The 25,161-nt window shown below is 34.5% G+C and overlaps 1 protein-coding gene and 1 long non-coding RNA gene across 2 annotated transcripts; one reads left to right on the top strand and one right to left on the bottom strand.

The window, feature by feature from the left end:
• Positions 1-1,451: 1,451 nt before the first annotated feature.
• LOC135072785 (dynein regulatory complex subunit 5) lies at positions 1,452-6,969 on the bottom strand. Its single transcript, XM_063966825.1, has 6 exons — positions 6,595-6,969; positions 6,205-6,372; positions 3,449-4,007; positions 3,241-3,368; positions 2,853-2,994; positions 1,452-2,629 (listed from the first exon to the last, which is right to left on the bottom strand). The coding sequence occupies exons 1-6, from the start codon at positions 6,877-6,879 to the stop codon at positions 2,433-2,435; spliced, it is 1,479 nt and encodes a 492-aa protein (XP_063822895.1). The 5' UTR covers positions 6,880-6,969; the 3' UTR covers positions 1,452-2,432.
• Positions 6,970-8,563: 1,594 nt separating this feature from the next.
• Positions 8,564-23,657, top strand: LOC135075993 (uncharacterized). The gene is made up of 3 exons (XR_010258162.1): positions 8,564-8,857; positions 15,010-15,070; positions 23,237-23,657. It is a non-coding gene; the product is annotated as an uncharacterized LOC135075993 (long non-coding RNA).
• The last annotated feature ends 1,504 nt before the right edge of the window (positions 23,658-25,161 follow it).

Genomic DNA, 25,161 nt, shown 5'->3' on the forward strand with positions numbered 1-25,161 from the left:
TTATGAACGTCAATCCCAACTATATCCCATAATATTATAAATGCGAAAGTAACTCTGTCTGTCTGTCTGTCTGTTACGCTTTCCCGCTTAAACCTCGCAACCGATTTTGATGAAATTTGGCATAGAGATAGTTTGAGTCCCGGGAAAGAACATAGGATAGTTTTTATCCCGGTTTTTGAAACAGGGACGCGCGCGATAAAGTTTTTCTGTGACAGACAAAATTCCACGCGGGCGAAGCCGCGGGCGGAAAGCTAGTAAATTCATAATTCGGGCTTAAAGCACTCTGACTCTTTGAAGCCATGGGAAATCACAGGAAATCACAGTTTCACGAACGCGTTATATCGAGCACACACTCGAATTCTTTGTTTGCATAACTCGTTTCACCAAAGAACTAATTGCTCATTCAGTTAGGGAAAATCCAATATTTACATTTATATGAATTCACGCTGTCCTATTTATATTTGATACGATGATTATACAACTAGACAGATAGACCAAAAATAAGCGGGCGAATGCTGCGTTAAAGGGTCGTTAAAAGTAAAAATAAGACGTAAGGGATCAATCTCGTAATAACTTAGGCTGAGTTGCTTTTTGTATGGAGTTTGACAGATTTTTGACGTTTGTTAAAGTTAAAGTAAGATGGTGCAACCCAGAATTAAATAAATAGTACAAAGGCACTGCATTAAAGTCACATCACTCTCCGTTTTATAATATTTAATATTGGTTGCAAACGGGATACAATGTTGCATCCTAGATAAAAGTTTTTGATTTGAAACAAACCAGCATCAACAATTTAATATGTGTATAACTTTACGACCACGACGTTTTCTCCCTCTTGGACCTGTAATTGTCTTCAATGAAACATTTCTTTCTCTTTGTATGTATGTATATTTCAATTTATACTGTTACTTTTTCACCCAAAAAGCTAGTGGATTTAGATAGCACTTTGCAGTAGTTAAAATACGATTAGATGTTTTTTATTCATTTTCATCTCGCCCCAGCAGTACAACAGCCATGCCAAGGTATCCCACGACTGAAGAACTATCCGTATCAACTAATGGACTATGTAATTAGTTTCAAGATTGTCCAAAAAATACTCAGTAGTTGTTACTTAGTTACAGTGTTACGAAGAGTGTTATTCGCGGTTCTTCCAAGAAGGCCTCCATGTTTTGATATCATTTTCTTACACATTAGAGTTGGTAATACAATATAACTTCCGATGCTCGGATCAAATAAGGTAAATTTACCAGCCATTGGCCGGCCTCTTCTCTGCGACACAAAGGCCCACTCAAGACGTCAACGTCACTGTAATACCCTCGGCGCCAGCTAACCACTTTTTTTTATCGATTTTGTCATAGAACAAAAGAGCTATTCATTCACGTTTGATTATGTAATCAAACGAGTGAGACTCAAACCAATGTCTTACCGTAACATCGATATAGTAATTAAATTTTGCGTGACGAAAGGAAAAATAACAGTTAAACAAGAAGAATCTATACAACAACGGACTTTGATCAGCTTACAAAACATGGCACGCTATATCGGATCGTTTCAATTGGAGCGGATTTCAAACCTCAAATCAATGAGTGCATTCAAATGCAAATAACGAATGTGAATCCGATGCAGTAACAAAATTATTTCATAAACGTTTATATCCAGCTGGACCAATGTCAACCTTCGAGGAAATCTGTCAAATGCCGATTTCTCCTTGATAAATCTTTCCTCATAGCTTTCCTTATTGTTTATTTAGTAAGGAGCTTATTATTGTATTGTTATCTTCTTACAGAGAATAATAATATTAAATACCAAAAACCATTTTCCCTAAATAAATAAAACTTAAGTTTTTATTTAGAAAAGTATTTTATTCAATCAATGCAAGGCAAAACTAATCGAAAAATTTCAATACAAAATTAAAGAAACTACGTACTTATATCAGTTCTGGCTTGAAATGTAAAGTTGTCTGAGATAATAACAGATTAAAGGTTAAAATGTTACACACTCTAGTTAAATGTTTATACTAGGATGTTAAGAAAGCACAATCAAATAGAAATTTCCATGATGGCTAATCGATAAAGTTATTAATATTAATAACCTGTGCCCTGATCTGGCAGTAACCAGATGAAATCATTAATTTGCGTATTTATTTTATCTACTGATGATTGCAATGCAATGGGATGTCATCTGGCACGTCTAAATAATTATCATGATGGCCATATCAAGTGTCCATTTTGTCCTCTAAATTGTAATTCATACTCAATCAGATTACGCAAAATATCAGTGCAATGAAATTAGGAAAACTATTGTAGAGCAATTACAAAACATTATTTTAATCTATCATGTATTGTTATTATTTAACATAATAATAGTACAAAATTAGGCTTTCAAATCAAAATAGAATCGGTAAGGAGTAAAAACATGGGTAAAAATAAATTTTAAACTTCTGGAACTCTTTTCGGATATCTTCCTGGAATATAATCGGGATTATTTGGATTGTACTCCCAGATGAGATACTCAGGCTCGTTGAGGTACAAGGGAGGTATCTCATCACTCGGCTCTCTCTCCTGCCCAAGCAAGTTCTTGTTGCGTTCTAGCAACTCGTTCACTTTTGCCTGGGTCTCGTCAGATATATCTGTAATACATATTAATAAAATCAAAATAAAACATGTTATCAATGGACAAATGCGTCGCAATTATTTAACGATGTCTAGTCGAACAAACGACATCATTGTGCCATTATCATTGTTACATAAATAAGAAAATGTTTAATTTGACTGATAAGTATTTCTGCAATAATTTACAAGATATCTCGCTATAATTGTACCTACAAATTTTTGATAAACTTATTGACTTACGAGTTCTGCGTAGATCGACTCTGAGAACTTTCTTGTTTTGCTCAAGCGCACGGATAAGGGTCTTCTCCGCGTCGCCGGACAAGTCATTGGCTGCCATATCTAATCTGAGCAAGCCCCTGTTGAGGCAAAGCAGACCTGCCATCTGTGTGTAAACAAAAATGCAATATACATTTGTAATAAGAAGTTTAATACGCACACCAAATACGAATGTAACTCGCGATTAAGCCGGCACATGCTTGCTTAATAGGCAGGAGCGTTAACCACTATCTAGGACATCGCAATTAAGTTATATTTAAACTGTTGGTATTGTGATAAGGCAGTGGCGATAACTTGAACCTATAGGTCAATGTACTAATTCATGAAAGGGCCTAATATATTATTTGTTTACCTTTTCTGCAGATGCACCATAGAAACCACAGGAGTTAACGATTAATGTTTGGGGTTTTTCTTTGCAACGGACAAATGCTGCGGCAAACATAGTTGCACATTCAATCGACATTGGATTGAGGCTGAAATCTGTAAAATAACCTATTTATGACCTTTTTTCTCTACAACATAATAGTGAGATTATCATGATGAGTAGACAGAAATATTACCCAGTAATTCGATAGGCGCCGCCGGTTTCATTTGCAATGCATAAGCTATTCCTTGAACCCCGACCTCCTTAAATCTGTTGTTGGCAATCCGCACTCGTTTGACGTTATTATGTACAAAAATAAAACCACCTAACGCCTTCATGCCATAATCCCCAATTTTGCAATGGTTAAAGTCCAATTCCTCGATACTTTCCTTCTTCACAAGACTTTGTAAGATGATTTTGACTTTAGAGCAGTCTAAATTGCTTCTATTAATGCGGAAAGTTCTCAAATGTCTCAAATCTTCGAGTCCCCTGCATAAAGACTCGCAATCAGCCATAGAAAATTCAAAGAACCTCGTTTGATATTTGTCAGCCAGATTGCTCAGGCCGAATACTAATGATATTTCTTGGAGGTTGTACAATCTCATTAATACTGGTTCGAGAGGAATGTGGTCGTACACTTTAGGCACGCTAAAGGCACAGGTGTCTTCGACTACTTCATCGTTATGGACTGGTGGCGTGGGCTGGCGGACCATTTGTAATTGGTTCAAGCTTAGTTCATAAATGTACGGACTAACCTAAAAGTAATAATTCAATATGAGAAATGAAGAGAATTAACAAATTAATAATAATTATGTCAACTACAGATCTTAACTGAGTAAGTAGGTTCCTGCGGTAGAGAAGCGAAACGGAATGGGTGAGACATCTATAGAAGTTGATAGGGCATACCTAATGTGTGCCGCATACATGACTGAAGCACATTTGAATTCTAGGTAAGGTTTGATGTAAACAAAACCACCTCACCGCATTGCTTCACTATCACAGGACCCTACCAGTTAAGCGCTGATATAGGGTAAACCACCCAATTATTGGCACTTTAAGCAGCTACTTCACAAAACCGGTAAAATTTGCATGTAAAAATATGTTTTATCAAAGAAAGAAACATTTATATTGGTCTTTTAATCTTTGGAGAATATTATAAAGTACTTATCATTAATAAATTAAATCATTTATTCAATATAGTGTACCTTTTAAAAAATTACCTCAAAATACCAGTTGTTGGCATAGCCAAACCTTTTATTGGCAGTGATAATTACCTATTATTGGCACTGTTCTCGCAAGACTGAAAAATAGCTGCTAGGTCTTATGTAGAGGTTTTAAAGAGATTCATGTTAGAAATAAACAAAATAAAATCCTTTGTTAAAAGAAAAGTAACATTTTTTTTGTATAGGAACATACCATGTCAGTTCAAACGCTTATATTTAAATATGGTTTTAAACTTTCCATAAACACTTTTATCAAATCTTCTTTTCTCTTCGGAAATCCTTTTTTGCTACTGATTTTTATTTTATCCAGTCAACAAAAAGCTGTTCTTCCTCGTCAGTTAAAACTGTGAACGGACCGGGCTTAGAGCGATGATCAGGATGTTTCAATCTGAATTGTATAGTAGACCGTGGCACCACTTTCAAAGCCTTTCACAGGCTTTTTATTCATTAATCCCCGCTAACGCCAATGGAGCTTATAATGGGGATTAATGAACTAAAAAGTTAATTAATCCCCAGTACGTTAAAAATAAAATACTAATGTAAGAATCAGGTACCTTCTATTTATTATTGGATAAGAACTCACTTACTATTTTTATTATCAAATTAAATTAAATTCAAGACTTGATTACAAAACTTAAAAAAAAATTAACACTTACTTTATTAACCGAAAGCACTATGGATATTGAATCGTTATTCCCCATTCATCATTTAAAAGAAGATGGAAACGATTACATACAAATTTGGGCCAAGATGTAACAAGATAAAAATGGTGTAAATTAATACCTAGCTTTGTAATCAGTCTTAAATTTAATTTAATTTGATAATAAAAATAGTAAGTGAGTTCTTATCCAATAATAAATAGAAGGTACCTGATTCTTACATTAGTATTTTATTTTTAACGTACTGGGGATTAATTAACTTTTTAGTTCATTAATCCCCATTATAAACTCCATTGGCGTTAACGGGGATTAATGAACAAAAAGTTCACTAATCCCCATTGACGGGGATTGTCAACGGGGAATAGTGAAATAAGACTTTGAAAGGCTTTGAAAGTGGCTGAAAAGATAATATTTTTTATTGGCACCTTTTTAACCAATGTTTGACACCCGTGCCAATAAATGGATTTTATATAATTGGCACTGGGCCAACATTTGGATTGGTGTATCCAAAACGTTAGAAAATATTTTAAATGCAATTTAAACTCAATTTTGAGACAAACAAGGTATATTTTTTAATAAACTCAAATTATTTTAAATACCCTTTTATTGGCATGTGTGCCAATAAAATGGATAAACAGATTTTACGCATACCAAATGTTGGCACACCATAAATAATTAAAAGTTGGCGGTTAAATTATAAAATAATGTTTTAAAAAGGCAGTTAATATATTCAATAATAAGACAAAATGATTATGTATAAGAAAAACAAAATAGATTTGCATTTTTTTAAAAGATTATGATAGCTCTTACCTTAGTAAAAAACGAATATTTCGATTGTTTTTTCCGCACAGGTCCCGGTTTGTCAAACAAATGGTTGAAGCGCCGCGATGTTTGAAAAAATAAAAAACGTGTGTAGCCAGTTGAGTAATAAATGATATTACTCTACAATTTCTACTAAAAAATATAAGGTTTGGCTACAAACAATCTTAATTTTCTTAAAAAACTGGAGCATGCCAATAAATTGGTAGAGTGCCAACGATTGGGTGGTTTACCCTACTTATAGTAATTACCAGTTTAGAAAGTTCAATAGCGTCCTCTTCAATGAACACATCGGGATTAACATTCTCCAAGTAGTCTTGCAAACAGGCAGATAAGAACTTTCCTTTCCAAAAAGTTACCCCAAGTTCAACTCTGGATGGAAACTTGGTAGCGAATGATCTTTTCCAAAATTGTTCATCCTAGAAGCAATCAACTTATAAAAACAGATTTTTGTAATGTAAGTGTATACTTATGTATTTTGTTAGACTCTGGACGCTTATAAATTAGTGAAGAAATAAAAAAAGAATAACAATTCAATCAATAGTGCTCACAATCATCATATTACTTATGATATTGTTATTTGTATTACATACACGTTTAGAGACTGCATTTACCTTACGAAATTTTCAGTGTTATTTTACCTTGATGTGAGGAACACAAGACTTCAGAGGGATATCAGCTGGGTACAAATCCATGAGCATATCCACATCCTTTTGCAGGATTCGCTTCAGGGGATTAATCCTATGGAACACCCTAGAGAGGGCAAGGGCTGCAAAGTACGTAAGCGGCGCAGGAGTCAAGTCATCGTCCCACTCGAAGTTTTCGGCAACAATTTTACGATCGACCTCCGAAACAGACGTCTTCATCAAAGGCGCTGTGGCATACGCCTCCCGCGTGTTCTTGGAAACCACGTAAGGGATCTTCATTTTGATTTGTTAGAATTAAAATAAATAGTAAAATAACAGAACACTCGGATAAATACTGAAAAATACTGTATTTTGAGTTTTTATTTTTTAATATGACCGGACTTGTTTATTATTTTCTGACAGTTACTTAACTTTAAAAAGGTTTCATTACTTTGTCGCGGTTAGATAAAGTATAGCCTGACCAGGAACATAAAAACCCTCGCCATGTTGCGGAAAACTAATGGTACTAATTTCTTTTAATGGCAACAATAACTGAAAACTTCATTGACATGTCACCTTGCATGTCAGTCTATTGTTGTCAAAGTGTAAACAAACTTTATTTTAAATGTGTGCAATTGATTTTGTGAATTAAATTGCTAAAATATTTTTATAGTCGTGAAAGAAAAGTGGTTCACAATGTGTTAATGTATTTGTCGAAGAGAAATACTAAGGGTTCGGACAATATAGTTCCAAAATACTGGACTGTCCTGTCGATGACATTGACAGTGGGGCGCCACTGTCAATACCGGATCGCTGGTTCAGATTTTTGCCATGTTGGAAACCATATAGTTGAACGATGGTAGCGCCCCCCTGTCATTGAGTTTGGTGGGACAGTTCAGCGTGGGTCATCTATATTTTCATTGAATAATGTTTGCGACAAAGGTTGTCAAATTGACTGACATGTTTATCGTATAGTACAGTCCACTATGAAAATTAGCTGAAGTCTGTTTCAACTACCTATTTTAAAGTTTTTTGTCACTTTCTAAGTTTTGAATTTTATGGAATTGGGAAAGAAGTACCGAGTTTGAAGCGTTCATGAGCAGACATTGCAGTTGAATATTCAAGTTCTGAATTTGATTATTGATGAATAATAAAATAAATCCTACTAGCTCGATTGATGGTTTCATTTAATTTATTTAAACCAGGTTACCTTTAATCATATTTTTTCGTTAATTTATGAAAATATCAAATTAACCCGTAATCCTGAATCCTGATACATAAATTTAGCCTATTAATTTAACACATGTACGACTGTACTCAGTGTTGCACTATCAAATGCAATTGACGCGCCTCTATGCTAGGGTTTTTATGTTCCTGGTCAGGCATACCTATCTATATAGATAATTTCGTGTCCTTTTTTACTACACACGCTAGATAAGACATTCAAAGATTTTGCTAATGGGATTAGTTGGTTGTAGTGGTAACAGTATTTTTTTTTTCCGTATTGTGGACTATTACAATCACTATAATAACGATATCTTTCTATTCAGTCTTTTACAAAGATGAGTTTGGCTTTGAAAATAATTACTTCAGCAGGAAAAATTTGGTAATAAATTATCTACTGATTTTCCTGGAATTCTTATTAATGTTTTAACAGGAATGTAAGAATGAAATAACTTCAATGATAAGTACTTTTTAGAAATATCACCATAAAAACTGTTTAATGTAAACGTTGTTATGATGTCATTCATAATCGATTTAACTATATTTTTTTATTACCTAGGTATAATTATCAAATCACTCGCATCATTTACGAATCCTAAATATTTCTCGTAAATCGATTAGTGTTGATTCAATCGTGGTCAAATGCAATCGTTACCGCTTATTTAAACTAAATAGCGTCATTACAAACCACTTCCACGTCTTTGTGCCGGTGGGCAAGGTCCATCGCGTAAACTGATTCGGCTATCTCCGTCACCCATCGGCAGTCGTCGGCTCAAAACATAGCCGGCGTGTTTGGCCACAGTTCTGACATTTGTTATTGTACTACCGAGAGTCGTGCGCGAGAGTGACTTCCCGAATTTAAATATTTATTTAAAAGCATTTGCTCAAGTGAAAAACAAAAGAAGAATGAATTCGGACAATAAGACGACCACCAAAAATCAAACTCCGACCCAGTATTCCAGCTACAATCCCTGGAATTTGTTATTCACATCGCGATCCCGTACTGAAAGTGAGAACAGCACAAGCTCAACAAGTTCCCAAAATTACCAGACAGGTATGTATGAATTTAATATTAATGCACATACGTAGAATTAGACAGTAGAATAATTAATACGTTATGTCTATTTTTGTCGCCTTTATTTGTTGGCGTAGTAGCAAAATACCGGTTTTGTAGTTTGGTATCAGCTGTATGGCATGTTATGTTATTACTTTGTGTGTATTCGAGGTAAAAGTTGTTTTAAATGTTGCATTTTTAACCAAGGCACTATCAGCACTATTGTGATAGGTACATATTTTCAATTTATAAAATTTATTTATAGCAACCCATGTGGGTGTGCTCATAATTTTAACACGCAGTAGTAATTAATATGACGCTTGTAAGAGTTGGAATATTTACTGTGTACAAAACAAAACGGTTACAGCACTTGAACTCAATTGAACAAGTATCAGTCTGCAGCATTGAAACGACTCTTGAATTTCCAAATAAACAAACTGCATCACATATTATGGAAGCGAAACTTAAATGTGTATGCGTGACGCACGTCGTGTAGGCCTAGCTATTTTTACTTTTACAATTTTTATCTCCTTTACCCTTTCATAACAACTCGGGGGTCCATTACTCAGCAAAAATTTGGATATTGGCTTAATATCAGATACATTTTTTTTCTCCTAAATCACAGAATTCTGTAGACCCTAGTTATAAAAGCTGCTGCTTATTAGATTTATTAAAAAATGTCTAAATAGCGTTTTACAGATTTGCTTTCTGATTTTCCTAAATATCAAGAGCAAGAAAAAAAAAGACAATTCAGTCCAGTAGTAATTTCTAGAAAAAAAAAAGTTTTCTCAGCTTTAGTACTTTCGACCTGTTGTAAAATAAATATCTATGTAGGTAATAGAAAAGTTTCTTATACCACGTAAATGAAAACACTAAAGGAACAACGTTATAAATACAGTGGGCGTGGCATTTAGTTATTGAAACAAGTATAAAAACTAAACCTGTTCTATATACTTGCTAGCCATGAATACATGCCAAACTAGCTTGGTCAGTTATAGGTACCTACTAAAATTTCGAAAATGTTCATAAATTGCATGAAATATTTTTCCTCTTAGAAGTATCTATACTAATATTATAAAGCTGAAGAGTTTGTTTGTTTGTTTGTTTGTTTGTTTGTTTGTTTGGTTGAACGCGCTAATCTCAGGAACTACTGGACCGATTTGAAAAATTCTTTTTGTGTTGGATAGCCCGTTAGTTCCTGAAGGCTTTAGGCTATATATCATCACGCTAAGACCAATAGGAGCGGAGCACCAATGAAGAATGTTTCAAATCAGTGATTTTTTTCTTTTTTAGAGCTGACGCTGCGTAAACGGTTAAAGTTACGCAAAAATCATGTATGACAGAATTGTTCCCCTTTAAAAGTTCTAAAAAAAAGTCCGCGATAGCATATGTCTATCTTTTAAGGTTGGCTCATAGTAACCCTTTTTATGCAAAAAGAAATCTGTTTTAAATTAATGCATTATTTGCGGAGGTTTTTTCATAAACATTATATTAATCCTTATCCAAATAAATAAGTTATTCATCACAAGTATTTAATTTTAAACATACTTGGCTTTTACACCATTCGATTTCAATAAATATCTTAGAAGATATCGGAGTTTTAAAATATCATCGCAGCAAAATAATGATCAAGTACTGCGCGCGCCACTGATGGATCAATGCACAGCCTAAACCGCTGATCGTAGAGACCTGAAACTTGGACGGTGTGTTCTTTGTAAGACGTAAGCATCTGATAAGAAAGGATTTTCCAAAATTCTACCCCTAAAGAGGTAAAAAGGGGGGGCAAAGTTTGTATGGGATAACGAGATTCCTTCGTTCAATCTACTTCAAATTTCGCATAAGCATTCTATAACAGAATTAATGGAAGATGTGTTTCGTATTTTAGTGAAATGCACCCCCTTACTATGTTAAAAAGGGGTAGAAAGTTATTTTAGTGGTGATTTGCTTCAAAGTTGATATTAATTACTCATTAGTGCATTTTTTTTTACAATCATGTCATGTTAAAGACTATCATACTCTAGGAGTCTAGGGGCCTCCACTTAACCTCGGAGTGGGTGGGTGCCCGCTGCGTGCGCTCACCTAACAATGCATAGTAATGCATGACGGTCATGCCGCGGGCACTTGCTTGCGCTGTATACATAAACTCATTTTCGCGCGAGAGTTTTGGCGGAGGCCCTTGAGGTAGTGGGAGTAGTCTTGAGGAAAAGCTCCTTCTCCCACGGCCAGTGGCATGCTAGAAGCTTGGTAATTCTAGCACCCGTAGGAAAATAAAAAAAAAGTTTACCAATACGTTATCAAACGTTTTTAATAATGCGGTAGGTGTAGTTTTTGATTTCGTTGTAAAAAGATAATACCACCGATCAAAGGCCGAGCTGCATATTCATAAAATATAAGAAAATTTTATTTTTATGTTTATTTAACCTTTAAGATTTTTATATTTTATAAGTATTCAAACATTTAGATAATAACGTTAAAAACATTTAAAAATCGTATGAGAACGTTTTCGACTTCTCCGCGGACGAAGTCGCGGGCAAAAGCTATTTGTAAAATATTTAGACTAATTTATTAAAAGTGCCTACCCAAAGTCATTATTCCACGCGGACGAAGTCGCGGGCACAGCTAGTCATGGATATACCGTAATATTATCTTTGTCTAAGTATTAGCATTTCGCATCCTTCCAGTACATAGACACTGGGATAAAATAACCCTTGACCTAAGTACCTACATAATAGATTTCCATAAAAATCGAACCCAAGGGATGCCAAGGGTCTTACAAAAATACCTGACAATTTTATCAACGCTTTTTATGTTCGTTAGCATCCGCTCGTAGGTAAATAAGTACTATTGGTGATGATGACTCAATTATACAGGTTTAGAAAATTATATAATTAATCTGATGACATTGAGAAAGCCCGTCACCTCCATTTTAACGTTCTACTAACGATTACTACTCAATTAATAGCCAATTACATAACTTTTTGCGTCTTAAGTATTTATATCTGGGAATACTTAGAGTACCTTCACTAAATTGATGGTCACGAAATGTTTATCGGTTCAGTACACAGTGTTATCGCAACTCAAAGTTGGTTCATTGTCGAACTTGATAGAGACAGATTCAATCTCAAACTATGGTAGAGTTCCGCTATATTCATAAAGTCTTACTACTTGTAGAATGAAGAGTCGACAGCGCTTGTTCCCAACGTGTCACACTAAAACGAGTAACCCTTTTTTTTCATCATGAGGAAATGCTTTGCACATAGTAACTGTACCAACGAGTACGTTGGCAAAAAAATCCCATTCAGTCACACACCCCTATTCGTTTCCCTGTATTTTCTTACTGTAAGCTTTAAATTCTTCATTATTTTGATTTTTTATGCAGCATTTTTTAAGCTCTTATTACTGACTAGCGGCCGCCCGCGACTTCGTGCGCGTGGATCTCGTTTTACCCCCCCCCCTTCATCTATCTTACGCGGTTTAGATTTTTTCATACAAATGTTTTTTCCCGCTAACTCCCGTTCCCGTGGGAATTTTGCAATATCCTGTTGTAACTAAGCTTTAAGTTTACTAAGGTACCTGCATGCCAAATTTCAAGAGTCTATCTTACGCGGTTTAGATTTTTTCATACAAATGTTTTTTCCCACTAACTCCCGTTCCCATAGGAATTTTGCAATATCCTGTTGTAACTAAGCTTTAAGTTTACTAAGGTACCTGCATGCCAAATTTCAAGCGTCTAACTTAAGCGGTTTAGATTTTTCATACAAAAGGATTTTCCCGCTGATTCCCGTTCCCGTGGGAATTCCTAAGTATCCTATAACCTGCCCAGGAGTATGAAGAATAATTGTACCAAGTTTCGTTAAAATGGTTTTTGATTCTATAAGGAACATACAGACAGACAGACAGACAGACAGACAGACAGACAAAAAAATTTTACTGATTGCATTTTTGGCATCAGTATCGATCACTAATCATTTTTTTCCCAACGAGTAACAGGGTTACTCGTTTGGGTGTGACTTGTTGGGAACAAGCGGTCGACAGCTCATTTCTGTTGAAAAATAGCACCTATTACAAGTTACATAAGATGCCACAGTATGTAGCCATGAGTCGTCTGTACAATGTTTCCCGGTAAAGTTGTTATTTCTCGTATTATATTGATATCTTTGGGATCATTACTCGTATAAGTTCTTGTGTGTCTTTACTCGTACCTCTCTAAACAATACAACTTTTTGTTATTGGGTTATTTGAAGTAAACCTAAGGAAAATTAAGCATAATATAGTTGCTATTACATTGATGTTTTTGATATATTAAATAATGATCCGTAGCCAAAAAAGAGTACAAGAGTTGGTTCGCCGAATTTCCTTCACGATATTAAATAAAAGTTAAATATAGAGCATCCGGGAAATTATATCAATGATTTTATTATGAAGCTTGCATGAAAATTCTCTCGATATCTTTGAGTTCATTTTACAGGTAAAATGCTGTGAGCTTTGTTAAGGCATAAAGTACTTACATACGTATAACATCATTCCTTGCTATATGTATAGAACACTAGACCGGCTGTAAATACCTGCTGAACAACAGCAGTAACTGTCACTCCTTTGCCCTTAAAAGTCAGTTAAAAACATAACAAAACATCAATAATGAGATTGGTTAAGCCGTATCATGTCCATATGTAGACTGTGACTCAAGCTCGGCTCGTGTGCGTAGTTTATGCCGATAACAAAAGATTCTTGCACTTTTAGCCTTGATTAATAGTGTGGCAAGTAAAGTAACTGTATGGCTAGTTGTTACACACTGCTTTGCTCGATATTATTTTAATTTCAGTTACCAATTATGTAAAAACAGATTTTTTATAAAAGCTTCAGATGATATTCAAAATAAGCACGTGTTTCATATTTCTATTTTTACGTCAAAATGCCAATTTGTTTGTATTGGACTGAGTGTTTTCTATGTAGGTATAATAAAGTATGTATTTACAAAAAAAAAGTATTCAAGTATGTTTATATCCGTTGTCTAGTACCCATAGTATAAGCTTTGCTTAGTTTGGGACTAGAAGCGCAGTGTAAAATGTCCAAGGATATAAAAAAAAATCAGGTGTCCTATATCCGCAGAAAGTTCATGAAAATTTTACTCAAGATTTTTTGTAGGTAACTAAAAAGATTGAAAGTATTAAAATGCATTGACATACAATTATTTTACAAGGAACGATTGTAGGTATTTAGTCGGCAAATATAGTTGCAACAGAACCATATTAACTTTATAATACCTTACTTGTGGTTCTTACGTCAATCTCTATACAGAATAAACTGAATAAATAAAACAAGATTGGCATTTAGCGTAATAATGAGATTATTTATTCATATGAATAATGCCTCAGAAAATATAATGCCACTCATAAATAATGAGACTAAGGCTTGAATTCTGAAAAACACCCAGTTACTTGAAAAATAAAACATCTGTGTTTTGTCTAAATATTGGAATGCACTCTTACGCTACTGTCTACCAATAATTATAAATATTATATTGTTTCTCGGAGGAGGGCGATGATCTCTGCGACACAGTTTTGTACTTCTGCAGGGGTCATCGTTATTTCCACTGTATCTTGTACCTTTGCCATTGTTATACCAAATAAAATTACTATTAAAAAAACAATAGGATAAAAATGTAGAGATGAATCTCGGGACCTATGTACTGATCGCTAAATTACCAAAATGTTCTCCCACAACTGGAAAAGAACTCTATTCACGTTTCATAGTAACTTTTGTCCCAGAGGAGTAAACTTTTCTGTTACTCTCGACAGAGTGTTATTACGAAACTCTAGCTTTTTGATTGCTGTGCTTAGTTAAAAACGGACCCATGTTTATTGTCTAGGTGCCCGTTTTCGCTTATCATCCCTAGTTTTTAAGTGACCCCTATGGTAACACATGACAGGAATTTTATTTTCAAAGGGGTCACTTAAAAATTAGGGATTGATGGTGAAAACGGGTATTAGATTGGTATCATTAGGAGCGTATTACCCAGAGAGGAGTAGGTATACGTGCTTTGCACGAACGAAATATCCAATTTTTCTTTCCTTATTTCTTTGTTGTCCTATTTTGGTAGTTTAATTGTATGGAATAAAATAAGTTTCTAATCAATTTTTTCTTTATTATAGCATCACGGTGTGGAGGTCTACAACGACAGCCGAGCAAGAATGAGGATTACTTGTGGATGATGTAAGTAAATGAAGCTTTCTGTTAATTCACTAGGTTTAACTTAAACTTATCAGTTTTCATGGTCGGTCCCCAAATTTAGTCTTCGTAGTCGGTCCTAAAATCTAGTTACAAATTGAAATTAGCTCACTAATTCCAGGAATAAGCCAGAATTTTGCACACCTATGTTTGACGACAACAATGCAATAGGTTTCATAGCACAGATACAAGTATGTTTCATAGAGCTAAGAAGAACGGTCACGCCCCATACAAAAAAAACCCAGACCCGACAGAAACGAGACATACCTCAGTTTTTTTGTCATGTCTTAATTAGTTAAATTATATATTTTTTATATTCGAAATCTATGTATAACACCAAAATATTACCCCTTGTTTTTGTTCAGGCGTTATACAAAAACTAATACAAAATGCCTATTTATCACCAAAATTGGTAAATGTATGTACCTAAATGTCTATTACAGCTGCTATGGAATGTATCTAGGTGACCTGGAGATACAACCGGATTATACAGGGTGGTTATACATATGGAACGATAAGTGATCTCACTCGATTATTTCTAAACTATACAAGATATCGAAAAACTAGTTACTGATTCTGAAAGTGCTTCACGAGCTCTTTCAAATGGTACCAATAATAGGTTACAGATTATGGAAGCTGGTAACATTGAATTTTTAGATTTTGTAACTTCTCGTTTCCACCCTGTATAATCCGGCTGTATCTCCAGGTCACCTAGATACATTCCATAGCAGCTATTTAGGTACATACATTTACTAATTTTGGTGATAAATAGGCATTTTGTATTAGTTTTTGTATGACGCCTGAACAAAAACAAAGGGTAATAATTTGGTGTTATACATAGATTTCGAATATAAAAAATATATAATTTAACTAATTAAGACATGACAAAAAAACTGAGGTATGTCTCGTTTCTGTCGGGCCTGGGTCACAGATGACCGTTCTTCTTTGAAACTGAAGTTGGTGAGTGGCTAAAATGCGATCTCCCGAGTCCACTTGTTTAATTAAGAAGTTTATGGCAATAAAATAATTCATGCTCCGCGCACGTTTAACAGATTGGTGTGTCTACTATGGCAACTCAAACGGCCATGCTTAATAACTTTTAAATTGACTATTATATGACTGTAGTAACACTTCAAGTAATTAATTCTGTATGCAACATACAAATAAGCTACCTATTGTGACTATGACATGCAAGTTTCAAAACTAGGAAGTTGGTTATAGTACCTTACCTTAGTAAAAAATTAAGAAATGATGTGATTCGGTCAACCACTGAAAACTCTTTGGTTTCAGTTCACCAACGCCATAATTTTCGTCATGTTGGTGAGCTATTCCGTGAGATGATTTTTCATCATGGTAGATATGATTGAACAATTATAATATAAAGCTACATTCAGATCACTTTTAACCCAGCTAACCATAGCATTGTAATTTTTCAGTGTGTTTGCGAACTTTAGAACTGTAATTTTAGAAAAGAACCAATCATATAGATTTTTATTAGCTGTAACCATACCATAACCGCCGATAATGCGAATATAATACTAAGTAAATAAGAAGTTAATCATGTCATTAATATTTCATATTAAAACATGACATGTACAACATATTTAATTGGATCAATTTAAACTTATTCTGAATTCAGTTACAATAACATTATGCAATTAAATACAGTATTCAGCATAATCATTGTTTATAAAATATACAACGCATTCATTGCACTTAATTGATTTTATAATGTTTGATTGTGTTATCATGTAGGTATTTTCAAAAAAGCATGATGAAATATAATGCCTGTAAGAAATGCAACCACGATGGAGTCGTCAAGATAACGTTGTATATTTGATAAAAACCCCTTTATCTGTTACGTAATTAACTTTCGGGAAATTTCTGGCTTCGTATTCAAAATGCCAATTTAAATAAAATTCCATTTGCAAAGCCATAAAAATGAACAATACTTTCAATCAAATATTTGCTAGGGATTCAACCATTTGGTAGACTAACTGAGAGAGATTAGTCAATTGCTTTTCAATTAATGGCATATCCATTAATTGAAAAGCAATTGACAGATTTACTGGAATAATAATTAATTGAAAGGTTGTATTTAGTTAGCTTTTAAATGCAAAGTTTATAATTTGAGTTAAAGATAATAATTATCTCTTTATTTGACCTTTAGAACTTGTATCTACAAATGTCAGAGAACTCTGCATGTGGCTCCTCCCACCGTTAATATTTATAAACATTCGCGTGTATTTTTTGTAAATATTATACTATGATAAGTAATACTATGATGATACAACGGTGTTCTAAATATGTTAAGCGATAAGTATTAGTAAAGAACTTACAATAATTTATTGTAACTTGAAGTTTATCACAGAATTTTATCACAATTATTTTTAGTCCACGAGAAACAAGTTAACTCTTACAGTTAACTAGGAAAACGAGTCTAATTTTAATTTAGTAAAAAACTATTTTACACAAGGAATTGTCCAATGGCTTTGAACCTCTAACCTTTGTACAGTCAAATTTCGACCTTATGGGAGGTCAACAAACACAAGACTAAATCCATCTGCCTTGATAGTAAACGACGTAGTCAAATAAGAGTAAATATGTATTCATAATCTTAAGTGGCACAAGGAGGGAATACCAAAACGATTGCAAAAGGCTTATTAGCAATAATGGTAGATCTAGAAGGTCGACTGCATGACGCTGCAGCATGGATAAGCTGTCCCGCTCAGGCCCGTGGTTAGGTAGTGCAAGTGAGGGAGACGGTTGGTCCGCTCGCTAGTGTCGAAACCCTCGGTTGCGTGCGCCTGCGCCCGCTGCGCGCTCTCGTGAACAGTCCGTGGTTGGACCACACTCCAGCGGTTGGAACGCTGTGTTCTAAGTTTGAAAGTGACAGTGGTGTTTAATATGGAGCACGCGCATCCCTAGACAGCTGGATAAAGGCCGCATAGAGACGTGCTTGCTTCGGTTAGTGATTTGTTTACTCGGAACTTGCTCACGTGGAAACTCACGCTTGCATTTAGTGTTCATCGACGGTCGATGAAATATTTTTATTTTTTTTAATCGTGCAATCCTGTATCAATATCCTAATTATTTTAGCCTCGAGACGTTTCACTAAATCTTTAATGAACCGATAACATAATTTAACGACTGATATGAACAAAGTGTGTTATTCTGGCCGTATCATCTTGAAATGTTTAGTCAGTACGGAGTTAGAATGCGTATTTTAAAATAAAAGTTAAACAAACCAAGCGATGACCGTACATGTTTACATCCCAGTCAATGTCAACTAAACCTGTATTGGATTGTCTTCACAACACGTAAGGATCTCAAAGTAATCACACGCACCTAAAGTAATTATAAATTATTAAAGGAAACTGTGTTAATTTTCCACACGTGTAAGTGTCATACCACATAATTGATTTACGCCAGAATCTAATTGTGTTCAAAATGAAACCAATCTAAATTCACCGTGTTGCAGAACTGTCTTGCGACAGATCGAAATACTGTTTATGTTGAGAATCGAGATTCCAATTCAAGGTAATATCAATTTACTTGTGTCTTTCCCGCTGCCGTAACTTGTGTAACATACACAGCACACGCTCATTATTTCATTCACTGTAATGTATCAACACAGGTAATTTTATGTTTTGTTACTTGACTCATAGTCTCATAACCCACCTAAAGTTTGTTTATGCATTTAAACGTGCTAGCTACAGTATTTTGTTAAAAATCGATTTTAAAAAAGCTCTACATTTTTCAAGTGAAGTCTTCTATTCTAAGCTTTAATTAAAGGTGGCTGTTCAATAAATTGAAATGGCGTTATTGACAGGAGCAGCTTTAAATTCTCTCTACAAATTTAAATAACCTGGGAACCAAAATAATCGGCCGTCAATACCTTATCAGGTTGTAATTTATAAATACCATTTTTTGTCACTTAGACTGTCTGTTATTAGGATTTAGGTACTTAAAATTATCTAAATACCTATAATTTTTTGACGTAGGTCTCTGATAATATTAATACAATTGGAAGATTATAATATAAATAACACCGACATTTATGATAAGCTGACTTGCAGGAATTTTTTTTTTTATTGGACGTGAGAAATTTGAATTCAGATAATTAGACACTTTATTATTATTTTATCATTTGCCTAGCACATATAAATACAAAAAGTAATTACTCAGATATCTCAGTTTAATTAGGTAAATATGCCAAGTCAAATAAATTTTACTTGACTAGCAAAATAACACACAAATAATTGTTTATTTTTACAATGGGAATGTTTGCATTGTTTAGCTCGCTACTCTCATTGTTGCGTAATTTTTGAAGGCGAACTAGTTCATTCACACTCATAGGCAACGCATTGACACTGCGCGTTAGTTAAGGTCAGCTTAAAAACGTGTAACACATACCTACTTGCAAGAGGCCTCCAAAGCACGTACCTTCGCTTATAGACAACAATAATTTCTGCAAGTATAGGTAATTTTATGTTCATTTACTTACAGCTTGTTCTCAACCTGTTTAATAGCGAAATAACGCGAAAAACATAATTCCATTTCACACAACAGATTTGAAACAAACTGCTAATCGCATTTCGTTTTGTACAGAATAAAACTACAGATACTAACAAAAACACTCAAAACCGTATTGGTTTCGTAAATACAGTTGAGGAAGATGCTAACTTTAATGTTATTTATATCAAACTGATGCTTCATTACGTCATATACACCATACCCATGTACACAATGTTTTACATAACACCATAAATTCGGAAATTCTGTGACCAACAAATGCTACATTTCCCAAATATACGAATAAGTTGCCAAGAGATGCGCGAAGTCCTTTCTTGACGAACCGAGGGTGCCTCAGGCTAAAGACGTACACGATAGACATCTTAATGGAATGGAGATTGTTTATTAAATTTTACAGAACTCTGTATCGGGATTTTGGATTGTGTTAAAAAGTTTACAAAAAGTTTTCCAATTTCAGACGTGGCGGACTTTTTGTAAAGCGTTGAACGACGAACATGAATTGCAAATTCTTAATACGTGTAAAACTTACTCGTGGGTCTCGTGTAGGGGACGTGGAAACAACATGACGTGTGGGGTCTTTGGCCTGATTCAAAAAAGCAACTCAGAAGTCTCTAAAGGAATATTTTTTTACTTTCCTATTTTTTTTAACAAAATAGGTAGATACGTTGAAAAGCTTAGATGCCATAAAATTATTAAGTTTTGTGGTCTCTCTCTATTATAATTAATGATATTAATTTATTTAATGGTTTGATGCGTAAAGAGGTAACAAATAAAAATATAGATATCCAAGAATTTTCTATAAGCCAAATAAAAGTACGCAACCAACGTAGCCAAATAATTTATAAAAATCAAAGATTCCTCCTGCTTAGTATAAATAATAGCAATCCTTGGCTCCGGTCCATTTTCGAGGCTAATACTTGATCGATCATGATAGCATTTTGCCAAATATGTATCGCGGCCATTTCTAATTCACGCTCCGAGAATAATAGAACTGACGTAACACCATAAATTGCATCACGCCACTTGTCTGCGATGTTGCATCGAGGGCACGTGTCATCATGCCCAGGGATGTTATGTGAAGTACAAATTAAAGTACACAATCTGTAATAGCTCCTACGTATTAGCGAAAATTGGCTTACCTTCAAAGAAAGACACGCTCTTGGATTTCTCATTCGGGAAATTAATTAAAGAAGCTTCTGAACAAAACATAGGCTTCGCACTACTTACAGGTTTTTGTACTATAAAGAAATAGGGAAAAAATGCTTTTATACAAAGTTAAGGTCTCTCTCTCAGAATTCGAGCTAGATATATAGAGTACCTAGTAAGTATAAAAAGATATAAATTATAACAAAGACAAACCCAAGAAAAACACATTGTCGTACTTAATTCAACAAATGGCAATGCCAGATTTTGTATGGAAAGTGGCGTCTTTTTTTTTTCGCGCGGCCATCGACCAAACTTTGTTTTTTGATTACAAAATAGTGTAATAAACCAAACTTACTATGGCATGTATACCTCTAAACTCAGTCTGAACTGAGTTACGAGCATTAGAAGTTTGATGATTTTCATACTAGATTTGCTTTTTGTGCGCAAGTTTTGTAAGAAATTGCAACAAAATATTGCGCTATTTTTTTATTGCTCTGATTCTGCTCCATACTGATGTCTGGAGCCTTTAATGGATGGTGTTGTTTGTTTACACATCAATGTCACTATTTTGTTGCAATTTCTTACAAAACTTTGCGCGCAAAAAGCAAATCTAGTATGAAAATCATCAAACTTCTAATGCTCGTAACTCAGTTCAGACTGAGTTTAGAGGTATACATGTCGTAGTAAGTTTGGTTTATTACACTATTTTGTAATCAAAAAACAAAGTTTGGTCGAAGGCCGCGCGAAAAAAAAAAGACGCCGATTTCCGGCATTGTCTTTTCTTCTCTATTTACTTCCTTATGCTAACAGATTAGACAAAACGAATCCATTTTACTCCTATTTGAAATATGATCCATTAGATCTTTAAAATATTTCTTTAACGTAGATATTAGAGTGTTTACCTTTATACTTTGACTCCTCATTAGTATTATAAGAAATGATTAGGTATGTTCCTTGCCTTGTTATATGTTCAGGAATTCTACTGGATTTGCTAGGTGAGCCTTCCACTTGAACGGATTCGAACGCTACGAGGGACGCAATCTCAACGTAGCGCTTAAATATTACGATGGCCATTATTTCATATAGAGACCTCTTAGCACATGAAGTATTTGCTCATTTGCTCTTAGACTTCATTCAAAGACGAATTATCTTTCGTTATTATGAACTTCTTACCTGAACCTTTCAATAACATAAGTCCTAAAATTGATTGCGATTGATGTTTAAAAATATCATCATCATCATCATTTCAGCCATAGGACGTCCACTGCTGAACATAGGCCTCCCCCAATGCTTTCCATGTTGTTCGATTGGTAGCGGCGGTTTAAAAATATAGTTAGTCTTAAATATTAATAATATATCTGGAGGTTATCTACATAATAATCCTTAAGAGGTGTTTAATCAGAGATATTGCAACATATTGTTTTATTTAGGTTTATGAAAGTATTGCACTGATAAACATCCAAATCCTGCTGATAAGACCGCCTTTATCGAGGGTTAGGATTTACGTGCACACACACCCTTTTCAAGTTGAAATTAAACAATAAAATGCGGTTGGTTCCAAAATTATTGTTTCAGGCTGAGATAATAAATACGTAGTCTACGTACTTGATTACACGTAGAAAACCTACAACCAATTCAATATTTAGAGGAACTTGATAGTTAAAGGAATTCTTTAATGGTTTAGATCACGATCGATCACAGAGTCACGAATTCAATGTTTGTAATAACATTTAAGTCTAATTACGACGGTACCAATATTTTCGCCTCTGTGTTATACTTAACTGATAATATTCCAGATATAATATTATAGGTACCTATAATAAATAATAATTCTTTGAATGCATAAGATATCAAATTAAACAGAGGTTATCATATCCAGATAAGTGTTAAAGTCAATATTAATGACACATTACTGACTGATAAACCGAACCGGCAAATCTTCAGTGTAGTATTTACGTATTAGGTTTGTTATTACAGATTGTACTAATGACTGTTTCCATAACTAAGTCAAAAATAACACAGAAAGCATTATCTCCACATGTGTTTCTATGTCTACAGTGTTTGTTTTGCAAACAACTTGAGAATTTTGTACAGCTGACAGGACATCTGCCTGGTTATTTATTTTTTTGCAAAATGGCATTTATTTATGATCCCACAAAGTTTAAATTCCATGTGAAACATTACACACACATTTTTTTTTTTTTGTGATTTGCCAGTACATAAACAGACTATGTCCATGAAATAAGAGATAAACCTTGTTCAAAGCCATAAGGAAAAACAATTGCCATGCATGTTCTTAGTACATTAGTAGGCTGGCTTAGCAAATCCGGATGTGTGTCATTCTTCTCGTCATTGTTATCCATCACAACCTAGTCCATTTGCAAAGACAACCTCTTGGAAGTTTTTCTTATGTCCAATTACTCATGTTTACTTTGACGACATTCTTATTTGTATGTTTGCTTGTTCCAGGTGGCGTTCGTAGTAGAACGATCATCGAAGGCAGAGCTCTGTCAGCTCAGTCAGTACAAACGGATAGCTTTAGTTATACGTCTGTGACCGATTGCGATAGAATGAACTGTTTGGGATCGCGCGAAACCGCTCAAAGTACCAAGTGACGATGATGCTGGAACACGTGGCTCTGATGCCCACGTGGTTTCTGATGGTGTGGCTCGGAGCCTGCATACTCTTCAGCCCTTTCGCGATATTCTTTGTGGTGTGCCTGCCCCAGTTGCCTCTCCTAGTCGTTAGAAGGGCTTGCCATATTCCATTCGAGTACATTTGATACTAGGATGCCGGGGTACAGCATAATAATGTGTAACATAGTGATATTATGATTCATTTTACTGAGTATAAGTGTAAATATTATTAAAATTATATTTTATATCTCATACAGTTGACTTTTTTGTACTCCTTGCTTGTTAGTTTTTTATCTGTTTACAATTAGCTGTAAGATTTCCAGTTAAACGTTGTTTACAATTCAATACTCGGTATCAACGTTGACTGCGTAATTAATAAATGAGTATGACCTTGTAGGTATAGACTTTACCCTATGAGACCGATATCATGGTTATTGAATAACACTGGGAGCAATTCAGAAGTTACTTACCAATTCTATGTGACCCGATAGTATGAACCTAACCGTATGAAATACAGCGGCTCTATTATCTCTACCGGGGCACGGTACGATATGGAAATCGATATACCGAAAATTTTATTAGACGAGCAGAAATCGTTTATTTATTTAAGTAGATACCTTAATATCATAAATATTTCCAAGGAAGCTTACCTGTAACTGTGGATTATGGATATAAATGTAAGAAGATACAATTTCGTAGAAAAAAAGAGTTATATTCGTTGCTGTAGTAGAGAATTCTATATTTTTATTTAGTGAGCAGTAGGCATTTGAAATAGGCAGTACTACAAACATTTTCACTAACACAAACTAAGACCTATCTCAGGATCTTTTGCATTTAAGAAACGATATTTTCATACAAAGCAAAGAATATTCTCGAACAAGCAATATCACTTTACCTTTTTAACCGATTCTCTGCGCACCTACACTATGATAGTGTTTGTTCTAGGTACGTAAGTAGTATAGATAGGTACAAAGTGTAGGAACAACAGGCCATCGAAAACTCCAGAAGCATTCTACTTGCTACAATTACAACATAGACACAATGTCAGTTTTGCAAGTTTTGTACACAAGCCATTGTGTGTCACGATTCACGTCTTAGGTTCTCTCGCACTAAGTAGCAATGAGCCTAAACCAGATTCGAAAAATAACTGGCTACATAATTGGATAAGTTAAATGTACCAATGGGTAGGTTAATACCTACTTCATAAGTAAGTATTAATAAGTGTTATACTTACTACTTAATTAAAAACTTATTTAGGTATGTACCTAACTAAAAATACTAAAGTATAGTATTATGTCTACATAATTTAAATATAGTCCTTAGACCGCGATGAGCCTTAAATTTTTCTAGAATATTAAACTAAATAGGGCGAAGAATGGTAATTTTGCACATAGTATATTCTCTATCTTTTTAATATAGTAACTGTATTACAGATCACGTCTTGGTCATTTTGCATTAATTAACTTCTATCTTCAATAATAAAATAGATTGCCCCCAGCTGCTAAATAAATTTAATTTTAGAGCTCCTCGTAGAACCCCCCGAACCCAAATTCCTGCATTGGTTCCACCTTTTCGCTCCACAGTATTAGGCTCAAGTTCCTTTGTTCCCCGTTTGAGCAGACTTCTGAATTCTCACGGAGGTACCACTGATATTCACGCCACAAGTCTCATAAAGTTCCGAAAGCACTTGGAAGAAACCATTGTCGGTGAGTAGTGTTCTAGCATTTTTTTCAATTTTGCCTACATTTAGGTTTTCTG

This window comes from Ostrinia nubilalis, chromosome 1 (genome assembly GCF_963855985.1).
Source record: "Ostrinia nubilalis chromosome 1, ilOstNubi1.1, whole genome shotgun sequence".
NCBI classification, from domain to species: Eukaryota; Metazoa; Arthropoda; class Insecta; order Lepidoptera; family Crambidae; genus Ostrinia; species Ostrinia nubilalis.